The sequence below is a fragment of the Cryptomeria japonica genome, chromosome 8, assembly GCF_030272615.1.
Source record: "Cryptomeria japonica chromosome 8, Sugi_1.0, whole genome shotgun sequence".
Lineage (NCBI taxonomy): Eukaryota > Viridiplantae > Streptophyta > Pinopsida > Cupressales > Cupressaceae > Cryptomeria > Cryptomeria japonica.
The window spans coordinates 195,881,391-195,908,272 of record NC_081412.1 but is presented as its reverse complement, the minus strand read 5'-3'; the positions used below and the strand labels follow the sequence as shown (position 1 = coordinate 195,908,272).

Below are 26,882 nucleotides of genomic sequence, written 5' to 3'. Positions count from 1 at the left end.
CCAGAACAACATAGTAATCATCTCAATGATCCATGGCCTATCCACATAGAAGAGAGCCTCAAATATACACAATGGTGTAGAGAAGCAAATATACTCAAAGCCATCAAAATGCATCAAAACTGATCAAACCCAAAACTGGGAAATACGAACAGACCTCGAATAAAGCCTCTAGTACAAAATCAATTCGGGAAAATATAAAACATAGACAGGTTAGCGCTTTTGCCTCGCAGGACAACACTTTTGCCAAAAAGAACAGCGCAAATGCAACACAGAACAACGCTTTTGCATTCCAGAATCGTGCATATGCATTCTAAAACAATGCTTATGTTTCCAGATTCATGCTTATGCATCCTAAAAAAACACTTATGCTATGCAAAGTAGTGCAAATGCAATATAAAACAAAATTTTTGCACAGAGCTTACAGAAAACTTAGAAAACTTTCGAGTAAAATAATAAAATATAGACTTAATGAAAGCGCTCGAAATACATACGAAAAGAAATTCCTAGAAACAAGGAATACTTGGGTATAAACCCAATAAAATAACTCAACCTATAAACCAAGATTTAATCAAATAACTTCAGAAAAATTTCTCACAGAGTCGTGAAATGCATACACAGGAAACCAAAAACATATATTCCAGCAACTATACAAAACCCAAATAATATAAAGTTCCTCCCCAAATATTTTCTTTCAACAATAATAGAACTATTGAATAAATTATCATTTCAACCCAATACCCAAAACAGTGCAGACATAATGCATACACAAAGAAGCCATTGGATACAAAATACAAGGTGAAGAACTCCAACTTGCAACTTGAAGTGATGGATTGAAGCTGAAGAAGAGCTCCCACAAGCCCAAACCAAATCCAATCCAAGCTCCAACCAAAACCAAGAGAGAAGAAATCCAAAGCCAAGAAGAAAACTTGCTAGAGATTTTCAGAGAAGAGCCAACCAACCCGAAAAACCTCATGGGAAAGAAAATAAAAGCAACAATCATCCAAAACCCTAGCCTCAATATCGGCCAATCAAAATATTTCATTTTGGAGTATATTTTACCAACCCACCATATGATATAATTTATTCACCCATTTCTAATTTAACCAATGATAGTGAAGGGTAGGTAAGGTAAATAAAATATACTTATTCAACTAAGTGGGATTGTTTTATTCCTTTATTTAATTTAATGTGTTCATACACCCCACTTAGGGATAAAAGTAAAACTTATTAAATAAATATAAGTTGTACATAAATAATCCAAATGGAGATTAAAATCAAATAAACCAAAAGCTAATAAAATAAATTAAAGAACCAAATAAATGTAAGATATCAAATAAATATCAAACCATAGAAGTTCAAATAATTAATCAAATAATCAAATACCATTAAAGATTAAATCACAAATATTAAATAAATATTAAACAACAATAAAGATTATCAAATATTAAATAATCATAAAATCAATAAACGTTAATTATCAAATAAATATAAATATCAAATAATTAAATATTCAAAACTTATAAATTAAATAGTTTAAAATAAGCATTACCAAATATAAAACTACACATCATAAGCCACATAATTACTCTAACATAAACAAGTAAATCAACTGACATTAACTGAACTCACAATACCAAAAGACCAAGCTTACTAACTGACATAGCAAATTATTCCAAGACACTGACTACTCATAGTGAACAACTTAAACCTAGAGTATGTGAGGGGAACTCATGCCATCTTCAAACCACATAAGCCATTGGAACTAAAGACACACTCAGACCTATGAAACCAGGTGGAGTCGATGTCTGGTACCTGCAAAATCCTACAACCACAAAATGACAATACAACATATACATATACATATATAGAACAAGCAAGTGATAGAGAATCGCAACGACACATCTTGCTCACAATGAGTGATTTGGAATCATCTCTATCACGAAGATAGTCAAACAATAGTCAAACACATCTCATAAACATCTCATCATATGTAATCATGAAGTAGGGTTAGCATAATTATAATCATCGCCAAAACCATGATAAATTTAATCTATCAATAATCTATCACATAGTGAGCATATAAAATCTATCGAGTACATATATCATCAAATCACATGATCAATCATGATAATACCAACATCCGTATAGATAATCAAAATAGAATATGTCCAATAGTGTCTAACATCAATCATAAGTCACTAAAGCACATGAGTAATCATCATCCAAATCATCAAAATATAGTCTAGATAAGTCTATCAAGCATAATATAAAAGTCAACTCTAGTCAAAATAAGTCCAATCAAGGGTGGACACTACACATTAGAGGAACTTGCTTTAAGTGTGGAGGAGAAGGACATTGTGCATTCAAATGTAAGCAGACAGAGGCTACCAGAAGAGCAGCAGTGGTGGAAGACAACCACACCGGATCAAACAATAAACTGAAAGATGGAGAATTATTGATGATGAGGAGAGCTTTGTGTCATACCAGAGGAGATGAAGAGCCCTTGTAGAGGAATAATCTGTTGAAGACCAGATGTAAGGTATCTAGTAAATGTTGTAAAGTTGTTATTGATAGTGGTAGTTCAGATAATCTTGTTTCAGTGGAGATGGTTAATAAGTTGAAATTGGAGAGATTGAAACACCCTAAGCCTTATCAGATAGCATGGATTCAGGATGAACATAAGTTGTTAGTAAGTGAACAATGTTTGGTGAAATTCAAAATTTGGGAATTATCATGATGAAGTTTTGTGTGATATTATGCCTATGGATATTTTCATCTTTTGTTGGGTAGACCTTGGCAGTTTGATAGACATGCAATACATGATGGAAGGAAGAATACATACACTATTATGGCCAATGGGATGAAGCAAACCTTGTTACCTTTGAAGAATGATTTATGTACGAATGCCAGAATTTGTTTAGTAGATGGAAGGAAATTATGGATGGACTGAGACATGAGAATGTGTGTTTTTCCTTAATTTGTAAGAAGACTGAGAGACCGGAACCAGAAGGAAAACACCCAGAAGAGATAAGAGATTTGCTGACAGAATATGAGGACATCATTTCAAATAATGTACCTAATGGATATCCACCTATAAGAAGTATTAGTCATTGCATGGACTTGGTTCCTAGAGCTAGTTTTCCCTAGTTGACATTGGTAGAGAATGAAGAACTAAATAGACAAGTGTAGGAACTGTTGAAGAAAGGTTTGATCAGGGAGAGTCCGAGCCCTTGTGCAATACTAGCAGTATTAGCACTTAAGAAAAAATAGAGAGTGGAGAATGTGTACTAATTCGAGAGCAATAAACAAGATCACAGTGAAATACTGGTTTCCTTTGCCTAGGATGGATGACATAATGGACTGTTTGAGTGGAGCAAAATACTTTAAAAAGATAGATTTGAAGAGTGGACATAATCAAATCAGGATCAAAGACGGTGATGAGTGGAAGACAACATTTAAGACAAATGAAGGACTATATGAATGGTTGGTGATGCCTTTTGGATTGACCAATGCACCGAGAACTTTCATGAGCCTGATGAATGAGGTATTGAAGAAATTATTGGGTAATTTTGTTATTGTGTATTTGAATGACATTCTGATTTTGAGTAAGACAAAAGAGGAACATTTGTTGCAGTTAAGACAAGTTTTGCAAAAGTTGAGAGAAGAAAAGTTGTTGATCAATATCAAGAAGTGTACTTTCATGAAGAATGAGTTAGTCTATTTGGGCTTTGTGATATCTACGGATGGTCTAAAGATGGACCTAAGAAAGTGAAAGCCATTGTTGAGTTGCCTACACAAGAAAGCATTGGGGAAGTAAGATCAATTCATGGGTTAGCTAGTTTTTACATGAAGTTTATCAGAAATTTTAGTTCAGTTTGTAACCCTATGATTGAGACCATGAGAGGAGATCGGAAGGAATTCAAGTGGACCACCGGAGAAAACAAAAGTTTTGAATTGTTAAAGCAGAAAGTCACTAAGAAGCCTGTGTTAGCTTTACCTGATTTCCATAAAGTTTTTCAAGTGAATTGTGGTGAAAGTGGAACAGCAATAGGAGCAGTCTTGAGTCAAGAGGGGAGAGCAGTACCCTATTTCAGTGAGAAATTGAATGATGCCCAAAAGAGATATTCAATCTATGATGAGGAATTTTATGCCATAGTTTAAACCTTGAAGAAATGGAGACATTACTTGTTTCCTAAGGAGTTTGTGTTGTATACAAATCATCAAGCTGTGTAGTATTTGAACAGTCAGAGTAACTTAAATCAAAGGCATATGAGATGGGTAGAATTATTGCAGAGTTACACCTTTGTGTTGAAGCATAGAAGTGGAAAATCTAACAAAGTTGTTGATGTATTGAGTAGGAGAAGGAATTTGCTGGCAGAGATGAGAGTGACAGTATTAGGTTTTGAAGATTTGAAGACCTTGTATGATGAAGACCCAGATTTTGCAAAACCTTGGAAAGCATGTAGAGAACCGGTTATGGTAGATAGAAGCAAATGGTTGGATTACTTCATTCAAGATGGAATGTTATTTAGGGGAGTTCAATTGTGCATACCTAAGAGTTCCATGAGAGAGAACCTAATAAAGGAGAAACATAGTGGAGGACTAGCTGGACATTTTGGCATTAACGAAATAGTTGCATTGGTGAGTGAGAAGTACTTTTGTCCCCATATTCATAAGGATGTTAAGAGATATGTGCAGAGTTGTAGAGTTTGTCAAGTTGCAAAAGGTAGTAGTCAGAATGTGGGATTGTATAAACCTTTGGCAGTACCAGTAAGACCTTGGGAGGATATAAGCAAGGATTTTGTACTTGGATTACCTAAGACACTGAGAGGGAATGATTTTATATTCGTGGTAGTGGATAGATTTTTGAAGATGGATCATTTCATACCTTGTAAAAAGACATCAGATGCATTGCCTATAGCAGACCTATTTTTCAAGGAAGTGGTGAGATTGCATGGATTACCTAAGAGCATAATTTTAGACCAAGACACTAAGTTTGCTAGCTGTTTTTGGAGAACACTTTGGAAGAAGATGAAGATCGATTTGAAGTTCAGTTCTACTTTTAATCCATGGACCGATGGATAGACAGAGGTTGTTAACCAAAGTTTGGGAAATTTGTTGAGATGTTTAGTGGGAGATAAAACTGGAAGTTGGGATTTAATCCTTGCACAAGTAGAGTTTGCCTACAACAATTCAGTGAATAGAAATACCGGAAAAATTAATTTTGAGATTGTTACCGGAGTGCACCCTAGAGGTATAGCAGAATTGAGAGACATCAGTAGTGAAGACTGGAAGAGTTCAAAAGCAGAAGATTGTGTAGATCACATGGTAGCATTGCATATTCAGATTAAACAGCATTTGGAAGACATGAACAACAAATATAAGGAGAAGGTGGATCGGAAGAGGAGACATAAGGAATTGAAGTTGGTGATGAAGTGATGGTATATTTGAGAAAAAATGGATTCTCAATTGGAACTTATAATAAGTTGTAGGTGAAGAAGTTTGGACCCTATAAGATTTTGAGGAAGTTCAGTTCTGGAAATGCATATGAAGTGGAGCTTCCAGATAGTCTAAGTATTTCACCCATATTCAACATTGCAGATCTTCATGAGTACCATGAACCAGAAATCAATAAGGACATTGTTGCAGACTTGGAGAAATAGTTGCCCCAGAAGGAAATGGATCAGATTGAAGAGATTTTGGATGGTAGGATTGGGCATAGTACCCAAAGTAGTGTGTATAAGGAATATCTTGTGAAGTGGAAGGACAGACCAATTGAAGATTCATCTTGGATTTCTTAGGAAGAGGCAGACCTCCTTGGTTTTCCTTTCACTCCAGAAAAGTGAGAGGCTCACTTTTTCAATAAACTCAAATGTCTAATGCAGGAGCATCCCCGGTTCACAGCAATCTTGCATCAACCAAAAACATTTTCCTTTTTGTTTTGTTTTTTGTTTGCAGTTTCAATTTTCGTTTCTTTGTGTCTCGGTTTTGGCTCACTGGATCTTGTGGAGTTGGATTCTACTTGAAGACTTGATCATCTTTCTTTCTTTCAAAGCGCATCGCATTTGGATCACTTTCCAGCAAGATATCGCTACCGGTTTCCATGATAGTTTCTTGTTATAGGTTGTTCATTTGTTACCAGTTGTTGAGACCTATTCTTGTGATCTACTGAAACCCATTATGAAGCTTACAGAGCCTTGGGCATTGATTTTGATATTCCTTGGCGTGTGGCCGACCTTCTACGATTCATCCTTTGGATTTTCTGAAGAGATGTTGGAGGCTGACCTTTGTTATTTTCATGTTAGGTCTTGTTCTTTGGGTTTTCATCCCTTTTGGGCTGACTGGATCCTTTGGATCGATATATATATTTGTAATTATGCTTTAGAATGTAATCAATTGAGAATCAATTAAAGAATAAAATAGATAGAATGTGCATAGAAGATAGATCTTTTGATACAAGGTCCCGGTTGTGTCCTATTCTACTAGGCCTGAGTGTCAGTATGTTGTAACCGGGTTGTTACCGATTGGATGTAATCAAATTTCATGCAATAAATCAATCTTTTTTGCATTGCCTCCATCATATCTTTGTGTTTCCATTGTGTTTACTCTTGATGACCAGTCTAGATTGATCTCTTTGAGGTCCCTCCTCACTAGTGACTGTTTCACAATTCCCACCGTGGTTTTTCCCATTTGGGTTTCCACATGGAAAACATTGTTTTATGTGGTGCTTGTGTTATTGGGTGTTAGTTTATTGTTTATTTTCCTTGCATGCTTGTTAAGTTTCAAGTTTATTAAAGTGGTGATCAAATTTATACTATTTTTTCTTAAACTAATTCACCCCCCCCCCCCTCTCAATGCCTTATAAGTTTATCATATCTTGCCTCCTTGATGACTTGCTGAAAGTCTTTCAATCTAAACCCTTTGTACTTTACCTAGTGTATGATTGACTTCATAATCCCGCTAAAGTGGGGGCTAAATGTAGCATCCTAAAATTGCACATCTTGTAATTTCGACTGCATTTGGGTCTTCACCTTAGTGTTTGTGCCCTTTTGCCCGATTGAAGACCTAATTATGCTCATATGCATCACAAATGCCAAAAAATTTGATTTTGCACTTATCCAGTACCTTGATCTTGGCCTAAAATAGGGCAGAACCAAGGCATGGTGTCATTGTCCTCCCTAAAAGAGGCCCAACTTAAACCCTTTTTCTCATTTCAAATTTGAGTAGTATTTTCCCCTTTGTGTTGGCTCATGTCAGAAAATTAGTCAATTAACCCGACAGGTAGGTATATAAAGAGGTTTTCCCCTCTCATTTGACCATCCATCAATTAGAAAGAGCACACACATGACATCAAGCATTAAACATTTAAGCATTCAAAAGAAATTGAGCATTTTCAATCTTCCTTCAATCCTTGGAGCAATAAAGTCAAGGATCAAGCATTGAAGTGGAGATTTACATCCTATTTCATGAAAACCTAATTCCATGTGGAGGCAAGCAAATGTTCACAAGGAGGTATAATCATTTCATTTTCAGCTATAATTAAACATCTCCCTCAAAAGGAGAACATTTCCTTTCAGTCATTTCAATTAAATTTATATCATTTTCATGGCTAATTCCAAAACCAGGGTTTGACCGAAGGCAAGCCCATATTCCAAACCTATTTCCCTTTCTTTCTGTGTGTAGGAAACAAGTGTACAGCTATACTTCTAGAAATAAGCTTTAGACACAAAGATGAAACAACCCTTTTCGACGTGTGGAAAATTTGGAGGACCAAGAGGCAACACCACAATCCCTTCTTTTTGGGGTCATTTTTGCATGGCAAATCCAAATCAGCTTATATTACTCTAATCGAGGTGCATGACAAAATCTTGACCCTGTAGCTCAATATTTTCTTAGATTTACCTTCAATTCCAACATTTTACCCTAAATCAGTATTTCAACTTACAAAAGAGGGAAAAACACATCATAATCAATCAATCCACCTAGTATTCAATCATTATGTGATTTGTGATTGAATCTAGTGGATTCCACCCCTCTTTTGAATTTCAAGGAAATCCCCCTAAAAAGCGAAAATTGATTTGGTGATTTCTCCTTTTATGTTGCAAATTAAGAAATCAAATTTTTCCCCTTTACACAAACTTATGAATTAAGAATATCAAACATGATTTAATAAATGCAAAATAAACATGAAACACGATCACAAAAGGAACACTGTATTTTATACGTGGAAAACCCAAATGGAAAAAACTATAAAGTGTTAACTCTCGAGAGAATATAACTAGTTATATGGTGTTTACAAAGGGTGGCTCACTATGTTATCAGTGTTTTGGATATTGTCAGAAGTTTTTCCTGATATCCTTAAATTTTCCAAATTTTGGATTGTTCCCTGTCTGCAAGTCCATGGTTCCTAAGGGTTTAGGGTTTAATAACTTCAAAGTCATTTGGTAAAAAAAACTTTATGTCACATTGTTTTCAAATCACTTGTGTTTGCCCATTACCTTTTTCACTTAATTGGAAGGGTCACTGTGTTGTTGAAAGAGGCCATTTTGAGTTTTAGGCTTGGGTGGGTTCTAATTAAAATTGAAATGTTTTATATTTTTCTAAAGTCCTAAGTATTTTCCTCTATGATGGTGTTGGGTTCTTAAAGGTTGGATAAGTTTCATTTGATCTAATGGTTGTTGTAATACCGCAATTGGAAGTCGTGCGTTGAATATTCATCGTGACTCAATGAAAAGCCACTAGCAGTGGGGCTGGTCAGACAGTTAATGGAGACAGTTAGCAGTGATGGTTTAGTGGTGATAGCTAAGTAAGAAAAAGGACCTTAAAGATCGAACGGGAATGATAGGATCTAATGGTTGTCACTATACTATAACAGGGAGATGCTAGTCTTTTATCCTTGCGGATCAACAACAAAGAGAAAGCGAGTGACTGAATGGTGGGCCCTCTTCAAAGTCTTAAGTGGTTAAAAGGTGCACTAATTCTGCGTGATCTAGTGGTTGTCGCTTGACCGCGATGGAAAGTCTCTCCATTTTTATTCTTCACGGATTAGTGACTGAAAGGAAATGCATGCTGAAAACATCCATTTGGTCCATTGGAGTGGAAAATTTGAAATTTAAATGAGTTATTTGTAGAACATGTGGCTCCATTGATGGTAATTAATTCTTATTTGTTGTCGGGGTGCCTTCATAAAACATTGTTTTGAGACTTAAATCGCAAAAGACATTCAAGAAGATTAGAAGACACAAGGTGCGCAGTTTCTGTGAATTCTCAAGCGATAAGTAAGTTTTTTTGTGACTCTGGTTTGCATTTCTGTTTGTGTTGGTATTGTTTGGTGTTGGAAATTTAGAAGAGGTTATTTGAATAACAATTGAAGTAAGGATAGCCTTAGAGTGATAAGATGGCACCATGAAGAGAATTTAAGGGAAAGATAGATTACCAAGAGAAGGCTATCTGTGATGATTTTCTAGAACAATTGGTTCAAACCACGAATAGTGCAACCAAGATAAAGCAACTTGTGCCCAAGTATCCTCACCTGCGGATTGATGATGGTTTATATGATAAGGGATGTTGGCTAAGAGATCCCTAGATAAGCATGGCAGGTCTAGGTCTGTTTAGGGTAGGGTCTGGTCAATGGAATGCACTTGCTCCTACAAATAACATATGGGAATTAGATGTTGGAAAATTGTTGGTCCGTGTGGTTTTCATGGACTTTGATTTGTTGACCCAGATTGCAAAACATTATGACCCTATCACTAGGACTGTGAGGAATGTAAGTGGGGGCTCCCTAATTGAAATTATTGATGATGAACTCACAAGGGTATTCCAGCTGAATGAAGCCTCAAGTTATTTAGAACCCATTGATTTTGAAATGCATAAGAAGGTTTATGATGCCGAAAAGGATCATCTTAGGAATGGGCCATTGAGGGAATTTTTCGCAAAGATAGGAGGATTAACATTGGTAGGCCCTAGCACAATGGAGCCTTTCCCTATGAATTTCTTCACTTTAACAGCTAAGGGTATGTATTGGTCTTTATGTCATTTTTTGAGAAGATGCAGAGAACACCATGACCACTCATTATATGCTTATGATGGCACAAATTTTGAACTCATCCTTAACAGTATCATATGATTATGCACCTTATCTTGCAGATGTCATTCATGAGGGTTTAATTGGGATAAATAATGCTAAAGTGGATAGACCTTTTGGGAGGTATTCCATTTTAATGCATATGTTTTTGTTTAAAGGTGTGGAATATTTTGTAAAAGACATAGACCTACTAAGAGAAAAGGATGGTGAAGACAGCCCAGTTCAATTATTGAGTGCAGATCTATCTTGGGACAGAGAAGGTGCTAGCTATCTGAAGTTTGATAGATGCTTTGTATCTAAGCTTAGAATTCTTCTATGTCAAGAGAACCCTATGATCCCAAAGGTTCTCCTTGAATTCATTAGACCTAAGGAGTTTGCAGAGAGCATCAAGATTGTGCACAATTGGGGTGACATAATCTTATATCATGTTTCCACTGTTTTCAAAGTATATGGTTTCATAGGAGCCCCATATTTGCTCGCCTATCAGGTCCCCTTGAAGATTGGTATTGCTGAGATTATGAGGCTGATTGGAGGTCTACAAGAAGCAGAGTTGATGAATAAAAGAAGAGGGACAATCTTTCCAATAGTCACCATGGCACATCAATTTGTAATCACCAAAGGTGGTTGGCTACATTTTGAGAAGTTCCTCTAGCCATACAGGCTGACAATGGTAGTTGCTAGGCTTGTTGATCCTAAAGACTTCTTCAATGTCATGTTTAGGAAGAAAGTCTAGTGTGGGGGCAAAGTTCATTAATTTCACTTCCCTGAAGATCTAATAAGAAAAAATTTAATTTGGCTAGGTAGGAAGTAAGAAAGGAAAAATGGTTGGTATACAAGAAGACCCTTGATTTTGTCCAATATTTTGACAAGAATTATGATCCATTGAAAAGCTTTCACCCATTTGAGGAGAAGATTAAATTTTTGATAGATTACTTTGAAGATGCAATGCAAACTTTGAATGAGAAAAAGGATGTTGTAATAAAGGCAGATCCTGAGAAAGCCAAGCTTGTCTTGACTAAGCCTATTTTTACCAAGATTATTCCCCCTGGAGAGTATGTAATGTTTAAGAAATTGGGGTATAATGTGTTGATGCCTAGGAGGGATGAACCTTCTACATCAAAGGGAAAGAGGTCAATGAAAGATGCTCCTAAGTCACAAGCTTCCCCAAAAAGGTAGAGGTTGGGAAAAGAGGCACAGTTAAGTGAATCCCTATATTCTCCTCCTCAATCCCCCATTACATATAGGTGATGAACAGATAGTTGTTGAGCAATAAATGCAACTAGGAAGCCTAAGGGAGATTTCATTTACTTATGGAGAATTGCAAGAAGGGATGCCGGAAAAGCTAGTAGGTGCCAAAATGGACCTGACTGTTGGAGAATTTGTAGGTAGAGAACTAGATCCTATCATTAAGCAGTCCAGTGATGAATTTTTGGCTGATAACAGTTTTATAAAGATAGGATCCTTTATGCAATTTGTTTGGAGAAAGCGTATGGGGCACTTAAAGGAAAAATGTGAAAAGAGGAAAGTTGAACAACCCCATAAGGATACATCTGTAGTTGAAGTAGAAATAAAGTAGGAAATGATAAGAGAGTTTGAAGTAATTACCCCTGACGAAAGGAAAAAATTGATTGCAAATGCTAGAGTGCTAGAATTCTCCCAGAATGGGACATAGCCAATGTAATAGTTTTTGATGCAATACGGAAGGAGACTAAACCTTTAGAAGGAATAACTTATAGTAATGACCATGCAACCCTTGTAATGTGGTCACTTAAAAGAGAAGAAAATAAAAGAAGGAGAGATTACTCAGGGGGCATGATTGTAAAAAGAGTCAGGGATACAGGGGTAGTTGAAGCTGCTAGCACGACCTTAGAGTCTGCTAAATTCGGCATGGCAGTGGTTGAAAAGGAGGCCAAGGAGAAAGTTAATCTCCAGGTAAACTTAGAGGTAGTCCTAAAGGCTTATAATGAAGAAAAGCTTGAGATAGCTTCTAAAGATAGCACCATTGCAGAGACAGAAAGTAAATTGGAAGGATAGCATCAAAAAGGTGAGTCTTCCCAGATGATGATTGCTTCTTCTCTTGATAAGCCCCCTCCTTCTCCCATGACTCTTGGTTTCCAATAAGCTAAGAACATTCAAGATGAGATGGAGAAATTGAAGCAGGCTCAAGCAGTTTTTGCAAGCAAATGTGAGGAGAAGATCAGGGGTACCATTTTGAAATTTGCTGATACTATTGGAGCAACAATTGTTTATATAAATATGAAAAGAATATTGACTCTTTTGGGTTCTTTGAAAGAAGATAAGGCTATTTTGGAGCCAATTTTGGATAAATGGACTGCTAGAGAGGTGGATTTAGAGTCCATATATTCTTTATCCCAGGAAGAAGTAGGTGTCGATGTCAGTATCAAACCTACTTATGAATTAGTAAAAGGTTTGTCCAGGTTTGCTGCAGAAAGAGTCAACATATAAAGGAGGGCAAACTTGTACCAAAAAGAGTATGTAAATCAAAACTTTGAATTGTTTCCTGGAGGTTTTGTAAGTATCAATAAATTGAGAGATAAAGAAGTATGGCTTGGCGATTTAGGTCATAAGTTTTCTCAGATAATAAATAAAATTATAAATATAGATGATACTTCTTTATTTATTCAAACCATTGAAGAGATTGAAAAAATAAAATCACATTTTGGCTTTTTGGAGAAGTAAGTTAAACATTTAAGGGAAATGTGGAAAAGTTTGAACAAGCTAAAGAATAAAATTATTAGTTTCTCCTGGCCTGATGATGATACATTCAAGGTATGGGAAAGCAAATATGTTGTGAAAGAGACAGAAACACAGGAAGATCCTACCAACACTCCAGCATGTGGCAATTCACAAGCGACCTAAAGTGGTTAGTTCTTATAACAGATATTTTTGGGTAACTAGAATTTTGAAGAATTAAAGACATCTAACACCTGATCTGTAAATATTGAGAAGCCAGTTGGCCATTTTCCAGCTAGATAACTAATTAGTTATGCTCCTACTTCAATTGTAATAAATATAAATTTTGGGGGGAATTATGGTTAGGATAAGAATATTCTTCTAGGGAAGTTTGAAGCTTGTTGCATCCAATTTTTATAAATGGATACCAAGACTCCCTAGAAAGGGATCGCAAGAATTTTGTATTGAAGCTCTGCCAAAATATATACAGGCTTTTGTTTTGGCATTTTGGGGGATCATTTTGTGTCTATGTAAAACTTTGATGAGAGAATATTAATATACAATCAAAACATTTTTGAGCCCAGATCTATGTTGTCTTTGCGTCTGTACATTGGTTATCATTTGGACTAAATGATCTAGGATTATTTAGTTAAACGATTTGCAAGGCAAATTATGAGAATGTCTTAGGTTTTTTCCTCAAGGAGGAAAATTAAATATACTTAATTCCTTTTCATTGATAATTAGTAAATTTACATGAATTTCATGACTGGGTCTAGCATAGGTTGAGAGTTTATATATGTCAGGCATATATAGATTTAGTAAATCAAAGTGATGATATGTGTGTGAATTTCTAATTTTAAATTTTCATTTGAATTTTTAATGACTTTGAGGCTCGAATAAGGCACTGGTGTGACTTGCTAATGTTCTTGATATTCTTTGTGATCCATTACAATGAAAATGCATCTTTCATTTATGCTTGGTTGCGCTAAAGAGATAAGGTTTGCAGAAATTTGCATTGGTTTTCTGTAAATCACCTATTAAAATTGTGAAAAAGTAATCACAAAAGGGTATACCTACCTAAGCTCTATTAAGCTTGAAATGTAGGAGGTTTCTTTGTAAACCTTGTTAATTGTTGTCTTGTGTTTCTATTCTCATTGTTCTCTCCTTGTGTGAACAGAGGTTTGAGATCTTAGAGAGAAAACAAAGCAATCAGAAATTGAGACCAACAAGAATTGGCGACTCTGTTGGGGAGAGTCATAATATAAGTCTTATAATGTAGATCAGTGCTCATATCACATAAAATTGTTCAAATATAATATCCCGTGACCCTGTAATAATGTTTGTCCATCATTACATTGTTTAAATCTTTCTATGAGACTAGCATTCTTGTTCTGCAATCTCCTATGAGTGAATTATTGTGCTTAAAATGTTTTAAATTCCCAAATAATTGGGTGGTGACTCTAAAAATATAAAACAACCCCTATTCTTGAATAAATCACAAGTCATTTCAAGTAAAGTGTATACAATGCAGAGAGGAAGAAACACTAGGCCCTACATGAAGAAGAATCCTCAAGAGAAGTTGCAAGGAGGATTGCCCGAACCAGTCTGGAAAAGCAGAAAGGGAATAGTTATGCATGAACCAATTAATGCTACATGGAGATAGAAAAGCAACCATACAGGTAAGTCTTCTAGATGATCAGTGTATGCAAATTCTAATACATCATCTTGTGAATCTGAACAAGATATTATGCATTTTCATATTGGTCTATTTGGTAATAATGAGGATATTCAAACTTTTCATCAAAGATTGTCTCATACTAGCATTTCTGGGAGAGATAGGAATAGCTCCAATGTTAGGGTGGATTCTTTGCCCTGGATTGTAGATGGGAATGTGAGTTTGATTAATATTGAGCATGTCAACATATCAGATTCAGAGGAAACCTTCCTAGACCCTGATGAGGTTTCCCAGGAAATCAAGGCTCTTAACAAAAGGGTCCATCAATTAATTTCCTTAAGGAAACAGAAGAAGATGGATAAGGAAAATGAAACTAAGGCAAGACTTATTGAGAGAGATAGGTTGTTGAGACAGATTGCAGACCTTGAGTTATTCACCCAAGAAGAGCCTAAAAGTAAAGAAGAGGGCCCTGTTATCAGAGAAAATTTGACTGCTAAAATTAGTCTTACACCCAAAATTCTTGTGCAAACTAGTAGGGAGGTTCAAAGTGATCCACAACCTACCAAAATCATCACTGAAAAAGGAAAATAGAAGGTTATAGAGACTGGGTCTAGTTCCAAAACTATAGACGTATTATTAGGAAGTGAAACATTACATCATGGATTGTCTTTACATGAGGTAGAAATAGAGAGAAGGAGAATCTGCAGAGGGAGTTGGAGAAAGCTGAATTAGAAGCAATTAATGCTGAAGTTAGAAGAAAAATTGACTACCTAAAAGCTCCTCCTATAACTTTCCCTTCAACAGATCAGAGTAAACCTATACCTCAACATACTTCACACTCTGCAATGAAAATTCAACCAACCATGCCCATGAATATTGTTCCACCTCTAAACCAATATGCTCCTATTAACCAACATAACCCTACCTTTTCTTTTAATACTGCTCCAACAAATCAAATACCCCTTGTACAACCTCTTAACCAAAATAACCAAGTCCCTCGAGCTGGTGGTCCTAGTTTGAGAATGAACATTGGTAATAATTTTGTTGGTAACCAATTCCAGAGAAGACCCATCAATGTGGAATTGTATAGACAAATTTTCTTTGATGGAATCCTAGGTTACCTGAACCATGTCCCTATTCAAATGAGGGATAAACTTCATAAATTTGCTATAAACAATGCCATAAGTGCAAAGAAACACCTGAAGTCTTTCGGTGACATGATTAATGACTATGTGATTGCAAATGAGGATGTGATTATGAAATTGTTTGTGCAATCTTTAGTGGAAGATGCCAGAGATTGGTACAGAGGGTTACCTGTAAATAGCATCAGTTCTTGTGAAGAATTCAAGAATTGCTTTCAAGAGCAATATGGAGACAAGACAAATGTGAGCTTCATGCTCAATGAATTTAACAACATCAAGAAGTCTGATAATGAGGCTGTCACAGACTTTAATACAAGGTTTCAAAAGGCAATGCATAGACTTTTTCAAGTAATGAGGTTAGATGAGAATGTATGTTTAACTACTTATTATAATGCCTTTGACCCAAAGATGGCCTATATCCTTAGAGAAAAAAACCCAGATAGTTTAAGGGATACTTTTAGAATTGCAATAAATATGGAAAGTAATAGGAAAGCATTAGGAAAAGTGGGAAGGAGAACTGATGGCAGATTGTGGCAAGAGAAAAAGTCACAACTAAATAAAGGCTCTAAAGAAGAGGATGAGATTGAGAAATTGATGACTGTTGTGAAAGACCTTACCGCCAAGGTGAGTATGAATGATAAACCTCATTATAATTGGCAAGATAGGTTTGCTAGATTACATGACATGCCATATAACACTACTTAGAAGGATGGCAAACCTTTGCAAGACAAGCCAAGAAGTATATAGAATCATGATACTCCTAATCCTTTAAAGGGTGGAAATGTGCATAATGTGGAGAACACTCCCTGGTGTATAGCATGTGATGGACCACATTCCCCTTACTAGTGTGTTGTGGGGCAAGCTTTAAATGAATCTATGAGGAGTGAGGGTGAACTGAGGTATCAAAATGAGGATAAACCTGCAGTTAATATGTTTGAAACCATTGCTGAAAGTGATTATGAGTCTTCACAAGATGAAGCAAGTGAGTATGATGCATTGAGCAACAGTGTAAATTGCCACAGGTAGTTGACAATTGATTGCAATCCTACCTTGAATGTAGTGACAATTGAAGATGAAGAAGTTCATCTTAGAAGGCCTAGTGAGGAAGAAGTCAAGAACCTCACCAAAGCTGCCATAGTAAAGGCCAAACATAATTATAATCTGAGAAGTAGCAAGAAGGATGAAAGTCAGGGTGAGCCCGGTTCTATGTTTATGAAAGAAGTCTTTTAGAAAAAGATGGCTAATAGTAATACTTCCAAGATGGCCATGCTAAAAAGGATCAGTCCAACGCTTTGGGGAAACTTGAAGAAAATAGTGTGACTGGCAATTCATTTGAGACTGATGCTGACAAGAAAACAAGTCAACAAAAAGTAGAAAAGGTTAAAGCCCATACTTAGTCAGACATTAATTCTGCATTTGATATTACTCAGGCTTTAACTCAAATGAAAGTTACAGTACCACCGATGGAATTGTTAAAAATAAAAGAGCATAGAGAAGTTGCATTCTATCTACTTTCTAGTATATCAGACACAAGTCCATCTTTACCTAAATGTACTAAAAAGGATAAAAGGGATCAAGAGCAAAAAATCCCAGAAATTTATGGGGGAACCACAATTACTCAAGAACCTTCCCAAGATGATCTTTTTTTTGTAACCTTATTAGTCAATAATAAACTAATAAAAAATTGTATGATAGATTATGGGGCTACTGCAAATGTGATGTCATATGGGGTCATGAAGGAATTTGGACTGCTAGTAAGTACTTTGTATGGGAAATGCTATGCCATGGATAACAAAGAAGTACCTGTTGTGGGTACAATGAAAGATATAGAAGTGAAAATAGCAGCATTCCCTGAGGCTACCTACAAGATGGATGTCATAGTAACTGACACCAAACCTCATTATGGAATGTTTATGTCTAGACAATGGGTTGTAGCAGTTGGAGGAAATGTCCAATTAGACCTTTCATATGCAACTATCCCAGTGAATGGAAATCAAGTTAAGCTATATAGAGAACCACATGCCCCAAGGGTCATTGAGAAAATAGATCCTAACATGCTTCATTACATGATTGATGTGGACCTTGACAATTTTAAAGTGGAACCAGTTCAGCCTCAGTTAAAGAATACAAACCCTATTGTTAATGAACTGGAATCTCAATAGGAGGGCTTGTGGCATATGTACTTTGATGGAGCTTGTTCTAAAGAAGGATCTGGAGCAGGAGTACTTTTTGTTTCCCCATCAGGTACTACCTTCAAATACTCATTTCTATTGGCTTTTTAGTGCACAAATAATACAGTTGAGTATGAGGCCTTATTATTGGGGCTAGAAATTGCTAAGAAACATGGAATTCAATTATTGAGAGTTTTTGAGATTCAAAAGTAGAAGTATCTCAGATAAGATCAAGATATGCATCCAAGAATGATTGGTTAAAAAGGTATAAACATGTTGTTTGGGATGTGATTGAATACTTTGATTCATTTTCAATTGATTGGATTGAAAGATCAAAAAACATTATGGCAGACTTCTTAGCTAATGTGGCACTAAAAAATGATGATGTAACACTAACCGGAGTGTCAATAGTTGAGGTTAAAGCTAGACCTACTATCCCAAATAATGTGTATAACTGGCAGGTGTTTGAAAATGATGATGGCATACTTCGGTTTGTCCAATGCATTGATGAATATGAAGGTCAGAAAATTGAATGTAATGCATTGGTAGAAGTAGTAGATGGCAAAGAAACAGTTTTTGGAAATGACTTGGTCTAGTTAGAAACTAATGAGATACCCAGAGGACTAGTGGAACTAGAGGGTATGTTCAGCTATAGTGATGGTCATTTGCACTAGAAGTCATCCACTAAATTGGAAGAATTGGAAGAGGTAAACTTAAGGACAGAGTCATCCCCTAAGTTGGTGTATATCAGGAAAAACTTGTCTCCCCATATCAAGACTAATCTCATTAATTTGCTAAGAAAGTACAAACATGTTTTTGCCTGGTCCTATGAGGACTTTAAGGCATATAGACAAGATTTATTTCAGCATGAAATACCTCTGCATCCTAATGCTAAGCCTTTTAGACAAAAGAAAAGACCCATTAACCCCCTCCTAGAACCCAAAATGCAGCAAGAATTGACTGAGTTGAGAGAAGGAGGAATTATAAAGCCCATAAGGTATTCTTCATGGGTATCCAATTTAGTTCCTATCAGAAAGAAGAGTGGGGACATAAGGCTCTGTGTAGATTTTAGGAATTTGAATGTTGTTTCTCTTAAGGACAATTACTCATCTCCAAACATGGAAGCTATGTTACAAAGGGTAACTGGTTGTGGCTTATTATCAATGATGGATGGATTCTCATGTTATAATCAGGTATTAGTAAAAGAGTCTAAGTAGTTCAAGACTGTTTTTACTACCCCTTGGGGAACTAATGTTTATGTAAGGATTCCATTTGGTTTAAAAAATGTTGGGGCAACTTTTTAGAAGGCTATGGATGTAGCCTTCAAAGAATTTATTAAGATCATAATGGTTGTTTACCAGGATGATCTTACATGTTTCTCAAAGAAGGTAGATGATCATTGTGGTCATTTGGAAAAAATATTTTGCAAGGCCTTGGAATTTGGTGTATCTTTAAATCCAAGAAAATGCCACTTTGATGTAACTAAAGGAAAATTGTTATGACATATTGTTTCCAAGGAAGGAGTTAGGATCGATCCTGAAAGAATTGAGGCTATTAATAATGTGCCTCAACCAAAGAGTGTCAATGGAATTTGGTCCTTTTTGTGTAAGGTGAATTTTTTTGGGAGGTTTATAGCTAACTTTGCTGAGATTGTGAAGCCTATTGTTAAGCTACTTAAAAAGGATGCTAAGTTTTCTTGGGATGAGGAAGCAACATAGGCCTTTGACAAGATCAAAAGGCTATTCAGGAAGCCTCAGTGTTGAAATCTCTTGATTATAGTAAGCCTTTTTCACTGTTCCCTTTCACTTCTTACCATACAGTAGCAGTAGTTTTGCTTCAGAAGGATGATGAAGGGTATGAACATCCAATTGCTTTCTATAGTAAATCCTTGCAAGTTGTTGAATTAAAGTATGAGATTATGGAAAAACAGGCATATGCTTTAGTCAAGGTTGTTAAAGCATTTAGGCCTTATCTTGTAAATGCAAGAATAATTGCTTATGTCCCACATGCAGCTGTCAAGGACATTCTATCCCAATCCGAGGTTACTAGTAAAAGGTGCAGGTGGATAAATAGGATACAAGAGTTTGATCTTGAGATCAAGATCACAAAATTGGTAAGAGGACTAGGCCTTGCCAAACTAATGACTGAATCAAATCTTGTCACCATTGATATTAATAATGTTGAAACTGAAAAAGTTATGGTCACTAGTATCGAAATGCAACCATGGTATTCATAGATTGTGCATTTCTTAAAAAATGCAACCTATTCAGAAGGAATGACCCACAATCAGAAAAGAACACTAAAGTTGAAGTCCCAGAAATATGTTCTTCTTCAGGGAGACTTATATTGGCGAAACAGAGATGGCACGTTATTGATGCCTAGATGAATCCCAAGCTCAAAAAATGCTGACAGAGATACATAATGGAGTATGTGGAGGTCACTATTCAACAAAGACAATAGCTGGAAAGATAATCAGGGCGGGATATTATTGGCCCACTTTGTTTAAGGATACCCATAAATATGTTAAGAAATGTGATCCTTGTCAGAAATTTTCTTCTAAATTGAAGTATGAAGGAGCTTTGCCACTTAACCTTGTTACAGTTGAAGCCCCTTTTGTTCAATGGGGCATTGATTTTATTGGAGAGATAACAGAAAAATCGGGCAAAGGTCACAAGTGGATCATGGTGGCCATAGATTATTTCACAAAATGGATTGAGGCCATATCTACTTAATGGGCAACTAGTAAAGTTGTCATTGAATTTTTAATGGATAATGTATTAACACGGTTTGGTGTACCTGTGAAATTGATAATGGATAATGCTATGTGCTTCAGGTCAGAGGAATTCACAAAATTTTGTGCAAGTTATGGAATTACTATGTCATATTCCTCACCATATCACCCACAGGGCAATGGCCAAGCACAATCAAGTAATAAAAGTCTCCTAAACATCATTAAGAAGATTCTTAAACAAAATAAGAGATCTTGGGATCAAAAGCTCAAGCTAGCTTTATGGGCAGATAGATTTACTATGAAGAAGGCCATTGGTACATCTCCATTTGAACTGGTGTATGGAATACAGACCAGAGTACCTGTAAACAATCTTCTCCCTGTATAGAAATTCTTGCAAGTTGAAGAGTTGGAATTGTCATAACCCATGGAGGATAGAATGGTCCAATTGGTAGAATTGGAAGAAATGGGAACTATGGCTCATAAAAGAAATCTAAAAATCCAATTGTAGTCAAAATATCTCTTTGATAAAAGAGCTACAACCAGAAAGTTCCGAATCGGTGATATGGTTCTTTAGTGGAATGCTAGAGAACAGGATAAGAGAAAGCACAAGAAATTTGAATCACTATGGATAGGCCCTTTCATTGTCTTTGATGTCAATGGAAAAGATTCATATTTTCTGCAAAGAACGAATGGTGAAGTATAGGAATTTCCAGTGCATGGACAATTCCTGAATTATTACTTCTCATGACTCATTTTTGTCCATGCACAATAGTTGTAGGAGTTGTATATATTAGGTTTTCTTTCATTGGGGTTTTATTTTGGTCTACATTCTAGAGTTTTTTCTAAGTTCTTGTGTTGGTCTCACATCCAACCATCCCCAGTCAAAGCCGATGTTATCAGTGTTTTGGATGTTATTGGAAGTTTTTCCTAATATCCTTAAATTTTCTAAATTTTGGATTGTTCCCTGTCTACAAGTCCATGGTTCCTAAGGGTTTAGGGTTTAATAACTTCAAAGTCATTTGGTAAAAAAAACTTTGTGTCACATTGTTTTCAAATCACTTATGTTTGCATGTTACCTTTTTCACTTAATTAGAAGGGTCATCGTGTCATCGAAAGGGGCCATTTTGAGTTTTAGGCTTGGGCGGGTTCTAATTAAAATTGAAATGTTTTATATTTTCCTAAATTCCTGAGTATTTTCCTCTATGATGGCATCAGGTTCTTAAAGGTTAGATAAGTTTCATTTGATCTAACGGTTGTCGTAATACTGCAATTTGAAGTCGCGCGTTGAATATTCATCATCACTTAGCGACAAGCCACTAGCGGCGAGGTCAGTCCGATAGTTAATGGAGAGACTTAGCAGTGATGGTTTAGTGGTGATGGCTAAGTAAGAAAAAGGACCTTAAAGATCAAGTGGGAATGATATGATCCAATGGTTGTCACTATATCGCAACGGGGAGATGGTAGTCCTTTATCCTTTGCGGATCAGCGACAAAGGGCAAGCGGGTGACTGAATGGTGGGCCCTCTTCAAAGTATTAAGTGGTTAAAAGGTGTGCTAATTCTATGTGCTCTAGTGGATGTCGCTAGACAGTGATAGAAATTCGCTCAAGTTTTATTCTTCACGGATCAGCGATTGAAAGGAAATGCATGCTAAAAAACAACCATTTTGTCCGTTGGAGTGGAAAATTTTTAATTTAAATGGATTAATTGTAGAACGTGTGGCTCCATTCATGGTAATTAATGCTTATTTGTCATCGGGGTGCCTTCATAAAACATTGTTTTGAGACTTTAATGGCAAAAGGCATTCAAGAAGATTAGCAGAGACAAGGTGTGCAATTTCTGTGAATTCTCAGGCAACAAGTAAGTTTCTTTGTGACTATGGTTTGCATTTTTGTTTGTGTTGGTATTATTTGGTGCTGGAAATTTAGAAGAGGTTATTTGAATAACAATTGAAGTAAGGATAGCCTTAGATTGATAAGATGGCACTGTGAAGAGAATTTAAGGGAAAGATAGATTACTAAGAGAGGGCTATTTGTGTTGATTTTCTGAAACAACTGGTTCAATCCATGAATAGTGCAGCCCAGATAAAGGAACTTGTGCCCAAGTCTACTCGCCTATAGATTGTTGATGGTTTATATGATAAGGGATGTTGGCTAAGAGATCCCCAAATAGGCATGGCAGGTCTAGGTTTGTTTAGGGTAGGGTTTTCTCAATGGAATGCATCTGCTTCTACAAATAACATATGGGAATTAGATGTTGGAAAATTGTTGGTCTGTGCGGTTTTCATGGACATTGATTTGTTGACCCATATTGTAAAAATTTATGACCCTATCACTAGGACTGTGAGGAATGTAAGCGGGGGCCCCCTAATTGAAATTATTCATGATGAACTCAGAAGGGTACCGGCTGAATGAAGCCTCAAGTTATTTAGAACCCATTGATTTTGAAATACTCAAGAAGGTTTATGATGCCCAGAAGGATCATCTTAGGAATGGGCCATTGAGGGAATTTTTTGCAAAGATAGGAGGATTAACATTGGTAGGCCCTAGCACAATGGAGCCTTTCCCTATGAATTTCTTCACTTTAAGGGCTAAGGGTATATATTGGTCTCTATGTCAAATTTTTGGAGAAGATGTAGAGCACGCCATGCCCACTCATTATATGCTTATGATGGCATAAATTTTGAACCCATCCTTAGCAGTAGCATATGATTTTGCACCTTATCTTGCAGATGTCATTCATAAGGGTTTAATTGGGATAAATAATGCTAAGGTGGATAGACCTTTTGGGTGGTATTCCATGTTAATGCATATGTTTTTGTTTCAAGGTGTGGAACATTTTGCAAAAGACATAGACCTACTAAGAGAAAAGGATGGTGAAGTCATGCTAGTTCAGTTATGGAGTGCAAATCTATCTTAGGACACAGAAGATGCTAGCTATCTAAAGTTTGATAGATGCTTTGCATCTAAGCTTAGAATTCTTCTATGTCAAGAGAACCCTAGGATCCCAAAGGTTCTCCTTGAATTCATTAGACCTAAGGAGTTTGCAGAGAGCATCAAGATTGTGTACAATTGGGGTGACATAATATTATATCATGTTTCCACTGTTTTCAAAGTATATGGTTTCACAGGAGCCCCATATTTGCTCGCCTATCAAGTCCCTTTGAAGATTGGTATCGCTAAGATTATGAGGTTGATTGGAGGTCTACAAGAAGCAAAGCTGATGAATAAAGGAAGAGGGACAATCTTTCCAACAGTCACCATGGCACATCAATTTGTAATCACCAAAGGTGGTTGGCTACATTTTGAGAAGTTCCTCCAGCCATATAGGTTGACAATGGTAGTTGCTAGGCTTGTTGATCCTAAAGACTTCTTCAATGTCATGTTTAGGAAGAAAGTCTAGTGTGGGGGCAAAGTTCATTAATTTCACTTCCCTAAAGATCTAATAAGAAAAAATTTAATTTGGCTAGGCAGAAAGTAAGAAAGGAAAAATGGTTGGTATACAAGAAGACCCTTGATTTTGTCCAATATTTTGACAAGAATTATGATCCATTGAAAATATTTCACCCATTTGAGGAGAAGATTAAATTTTTGATAGATTACTTTGAAGATTCAATGCAAACTCTAAATGAGAAAAAGGATGTTCTAATAAAGGCAAATCCTGAGAAAGCCAAGCTTGTCTTGACTAAGCCCATTTTTGCCAAGGTTATTCCCTTTCAAGAGTATGTAATGTATAAGAAAGTGGGGTCTAATGTGGTAATGCCTAGGAGGGATGAACCTTCTACATCAAAGGGAAAGAGGCCAATGGAAGATGCTCCTGAGTCACAAGCTTCCCCAAAAAGGTAGAGCTTGGGAAAAGAGGCACAGTTAAGTGAATCCCTATATTCTCCTTCTCAATCCCCATTACATATAGGTGATGAACAGGCAATTGTTGAGCAATTAATGCAACTAGGAAGCCTAGGGGAGATTTCATTTACTTATGGAGAATTGCAAGAAGGGATGTCGGAAGAGCTAGCAGGTGCCAAAATGGACCTGACTATTGAAGAATTTGTAGGTAGAGAACTAGATCATGTCATTAATTAGGCCAATGATGAATTTTTGGCTGCTAACAATTAATGTAAGGACAGGAGCCTTTTTGCAATTTGTTTGGAGAAATCATATGGGGCAGTTTAAGGAAAGATGTGAAAGGAGGAAAGTTGAACAACCCCATAAGGATACATCTATTTTTGAAGCAAAAATAAAGCAGGAAATTCTGAGAGAGTTTGAAGCAATTACCCCTAAGGAAGGGAGAAAATTGATTGAAAATGTTGGAGTGCTAATTCTCCAAGAATGGGACATAGCCGATGAAATAGTTTTTGATGTAGTAAGGAAGGAGACTAAACCATTAGAAGGATTAACTTATAGTAATGACCATGCAACCCTTGCAATATGGTCACTTAAAAGAGATGAAAATAAAAGGAGAGATTACTCAGAATCTGATTACTCAGGGGGCATGATTGTGAAAAGAGTCAGGGATACAGGGGTAGTTAAAGCTGCTAGCACGACCTTAGAGTCACCTAAATTTGGCATGGCAGTGGCTGAAAAGGAGGCCAATGAGAAAGTTGATCTCTAGGCAAAATTAGAGGTAGTCCTAAAGGCCTATAATGAAGCAAAGCTTGAGATAGCTTCTATAGAAAGCAGCATTGAAGAGCTGAAAAGTAAATTGGAAGGACAACATCAAAAAGGTGAGTCTTCCCAAATGATGATTGCTTCTTCTCTTGCTAACCCCCCTCCTTCCAGCCCAATTGTTGAATTCCCTCCTTCTCTCATGACTCCTGGTTGCCAATTAGCTGAGAACATTCAAGATGAGATGGAGAAATTGAAGAAGGCTCAAGTAGTTTTTGCAAGCAAATGTGAGTAGAAGATTAGGGGTGCCATTTTGAAATTTGTTGACACTGTTGGAGCAGCAATTGCTTATATAAATATGAAAAGAATATTGACTCTTTTGGGTTCTTTGAAAGAAGATATGGCTATTTTGGAGCCAATTTTGGATAAATGGACTGCCAGAGAGGTGGATTTAGATTCCATATATTCTTTATCCCAGGAAGAAGTAGGTGTCAATGTCAGTATCAAACCTACTTATGAATTAGCAAAAGGTTTGTCCAGGTTTGCCGCGGAAAGAGTCAACATAGACAGGAGGCAAACTTGTACCGAAAAGAGTATGCAAATCAAAACTTTGAATTGTTTCCTAGAGGTTTTGTAAGTATCAGTAAATTGAAAGATAAAGAAGTATGGCTTGGTGAGTTAGGTCATAAGTTGTCTCAGATAATAAATAACATTATAAATATAGATGATACTTCTTTATTTATTCAAACCATTGAAGAGATTGAAAAAATAAATTCACATTTTGGCTTTTTGCAGAAGTAAGTTAAACAGTTAAGGGAAATGTGGAAAAGTTTGAACAAGCTAAAGAAGAAAATTATTAGTTTCTCCTGGCCTGATGATGATATCAGGACTACCTAGAAAGGGATCGCAAGAATTTTGTATTGAAGCTCTCGCAAAATATATACAGGCTTTTATTTTGGCATTTTGGGGGATCATTTTGTGTTTATGTAAAAATTTGATGAGAGAATATGAATATACAATTAGAACATTTTTGAGCCCAGATCTATGTTATCTTTGTGTTTGTACGATGGTTATCATTTTGACTAAATCATCTAGGATTGTTTAGTTAAACGATTTTCAAGGCAAATTATGAGAATGTCTTAGGTTTTTTCCTCAAGGAGAAAAATTAAATATACTTAATTCCTTTTCATTGATAATCAGTAAATTTACATGAATTTGATGACAGGGTCTAGCATAGGTTGAGATTTTATATATGTCAAGCATATATAGATTCAGTAAATCAGAGTGATGGTATGTGTGTGAATTTCTACTTTTAAATTTTCATGTGATTTTTTATTTACTCTAAGGCCCAAATAAGGCACTAGTGTAACTTGCTAATGTTCTTGACATTCTTGGTGATCCATTACAATGAAAATGCATCTTTCATTTATGTTTAGTTGCACTAAAGTGATAAGGTTTGCAGAAATTTGCATTGGTTTTCTGTAAATCACATATTAAAATTGTGAGAAAGTAATCAAAAAAGGGTATACCTGCCTAAGTTTTGTTAAGCTTGAAATGTCAGAGGTTTCTTTGTAAACCTTGTTAATTGTTGTCTTGTGTTTCTATTCTCATTGTTCTCTCTTTGTGTGAACAGAGGCTTGAGATCTTAGAGAGAAAACAAAGCAATCAAAAATTGAGACCAACAAGAATTGGTGACTCTGTTGGGGAGAGTCATAATATAAGTCTTATAATGCAAATCAGTGCTCATATCACATAAAATTGTTCAAATCTAATATTCTGT

At 36.1% G+C, this 26,882-nt stretch overlaps 1 protein-coding gene across 1 annotated transcript; it reads left to right on the top strand.

Moving 5' to 3' along the window:
• The first annotated feature begins 11,899 nt into the window (after nucleotides 1-11,899).
• On the top strand, nucleotides 11,900-20,885 carry LOC131857591 (uncharacterized). Its single transcript, XM_059210276.1, has 6 exons — nucleotides 11,900-12,104; nucleotides 15,573-15,772; nucleotides 16,007-16,222; nucleotides 16,445-16,620; nucleotides 19,549-19,824; nucleotides 20,603-20,885. Exons 1-6 carry the CDS (start codon nucleotides 11,900-11,902, stop codon nucleotides 20,883-20,885), a joined length of 1,356 nt encoding a protein of 451 aa, XP_059066259.1.
• The last annotated feature ends 5,997 nt before the right edge of the window (nucleotides 20,886-26,882 follow it).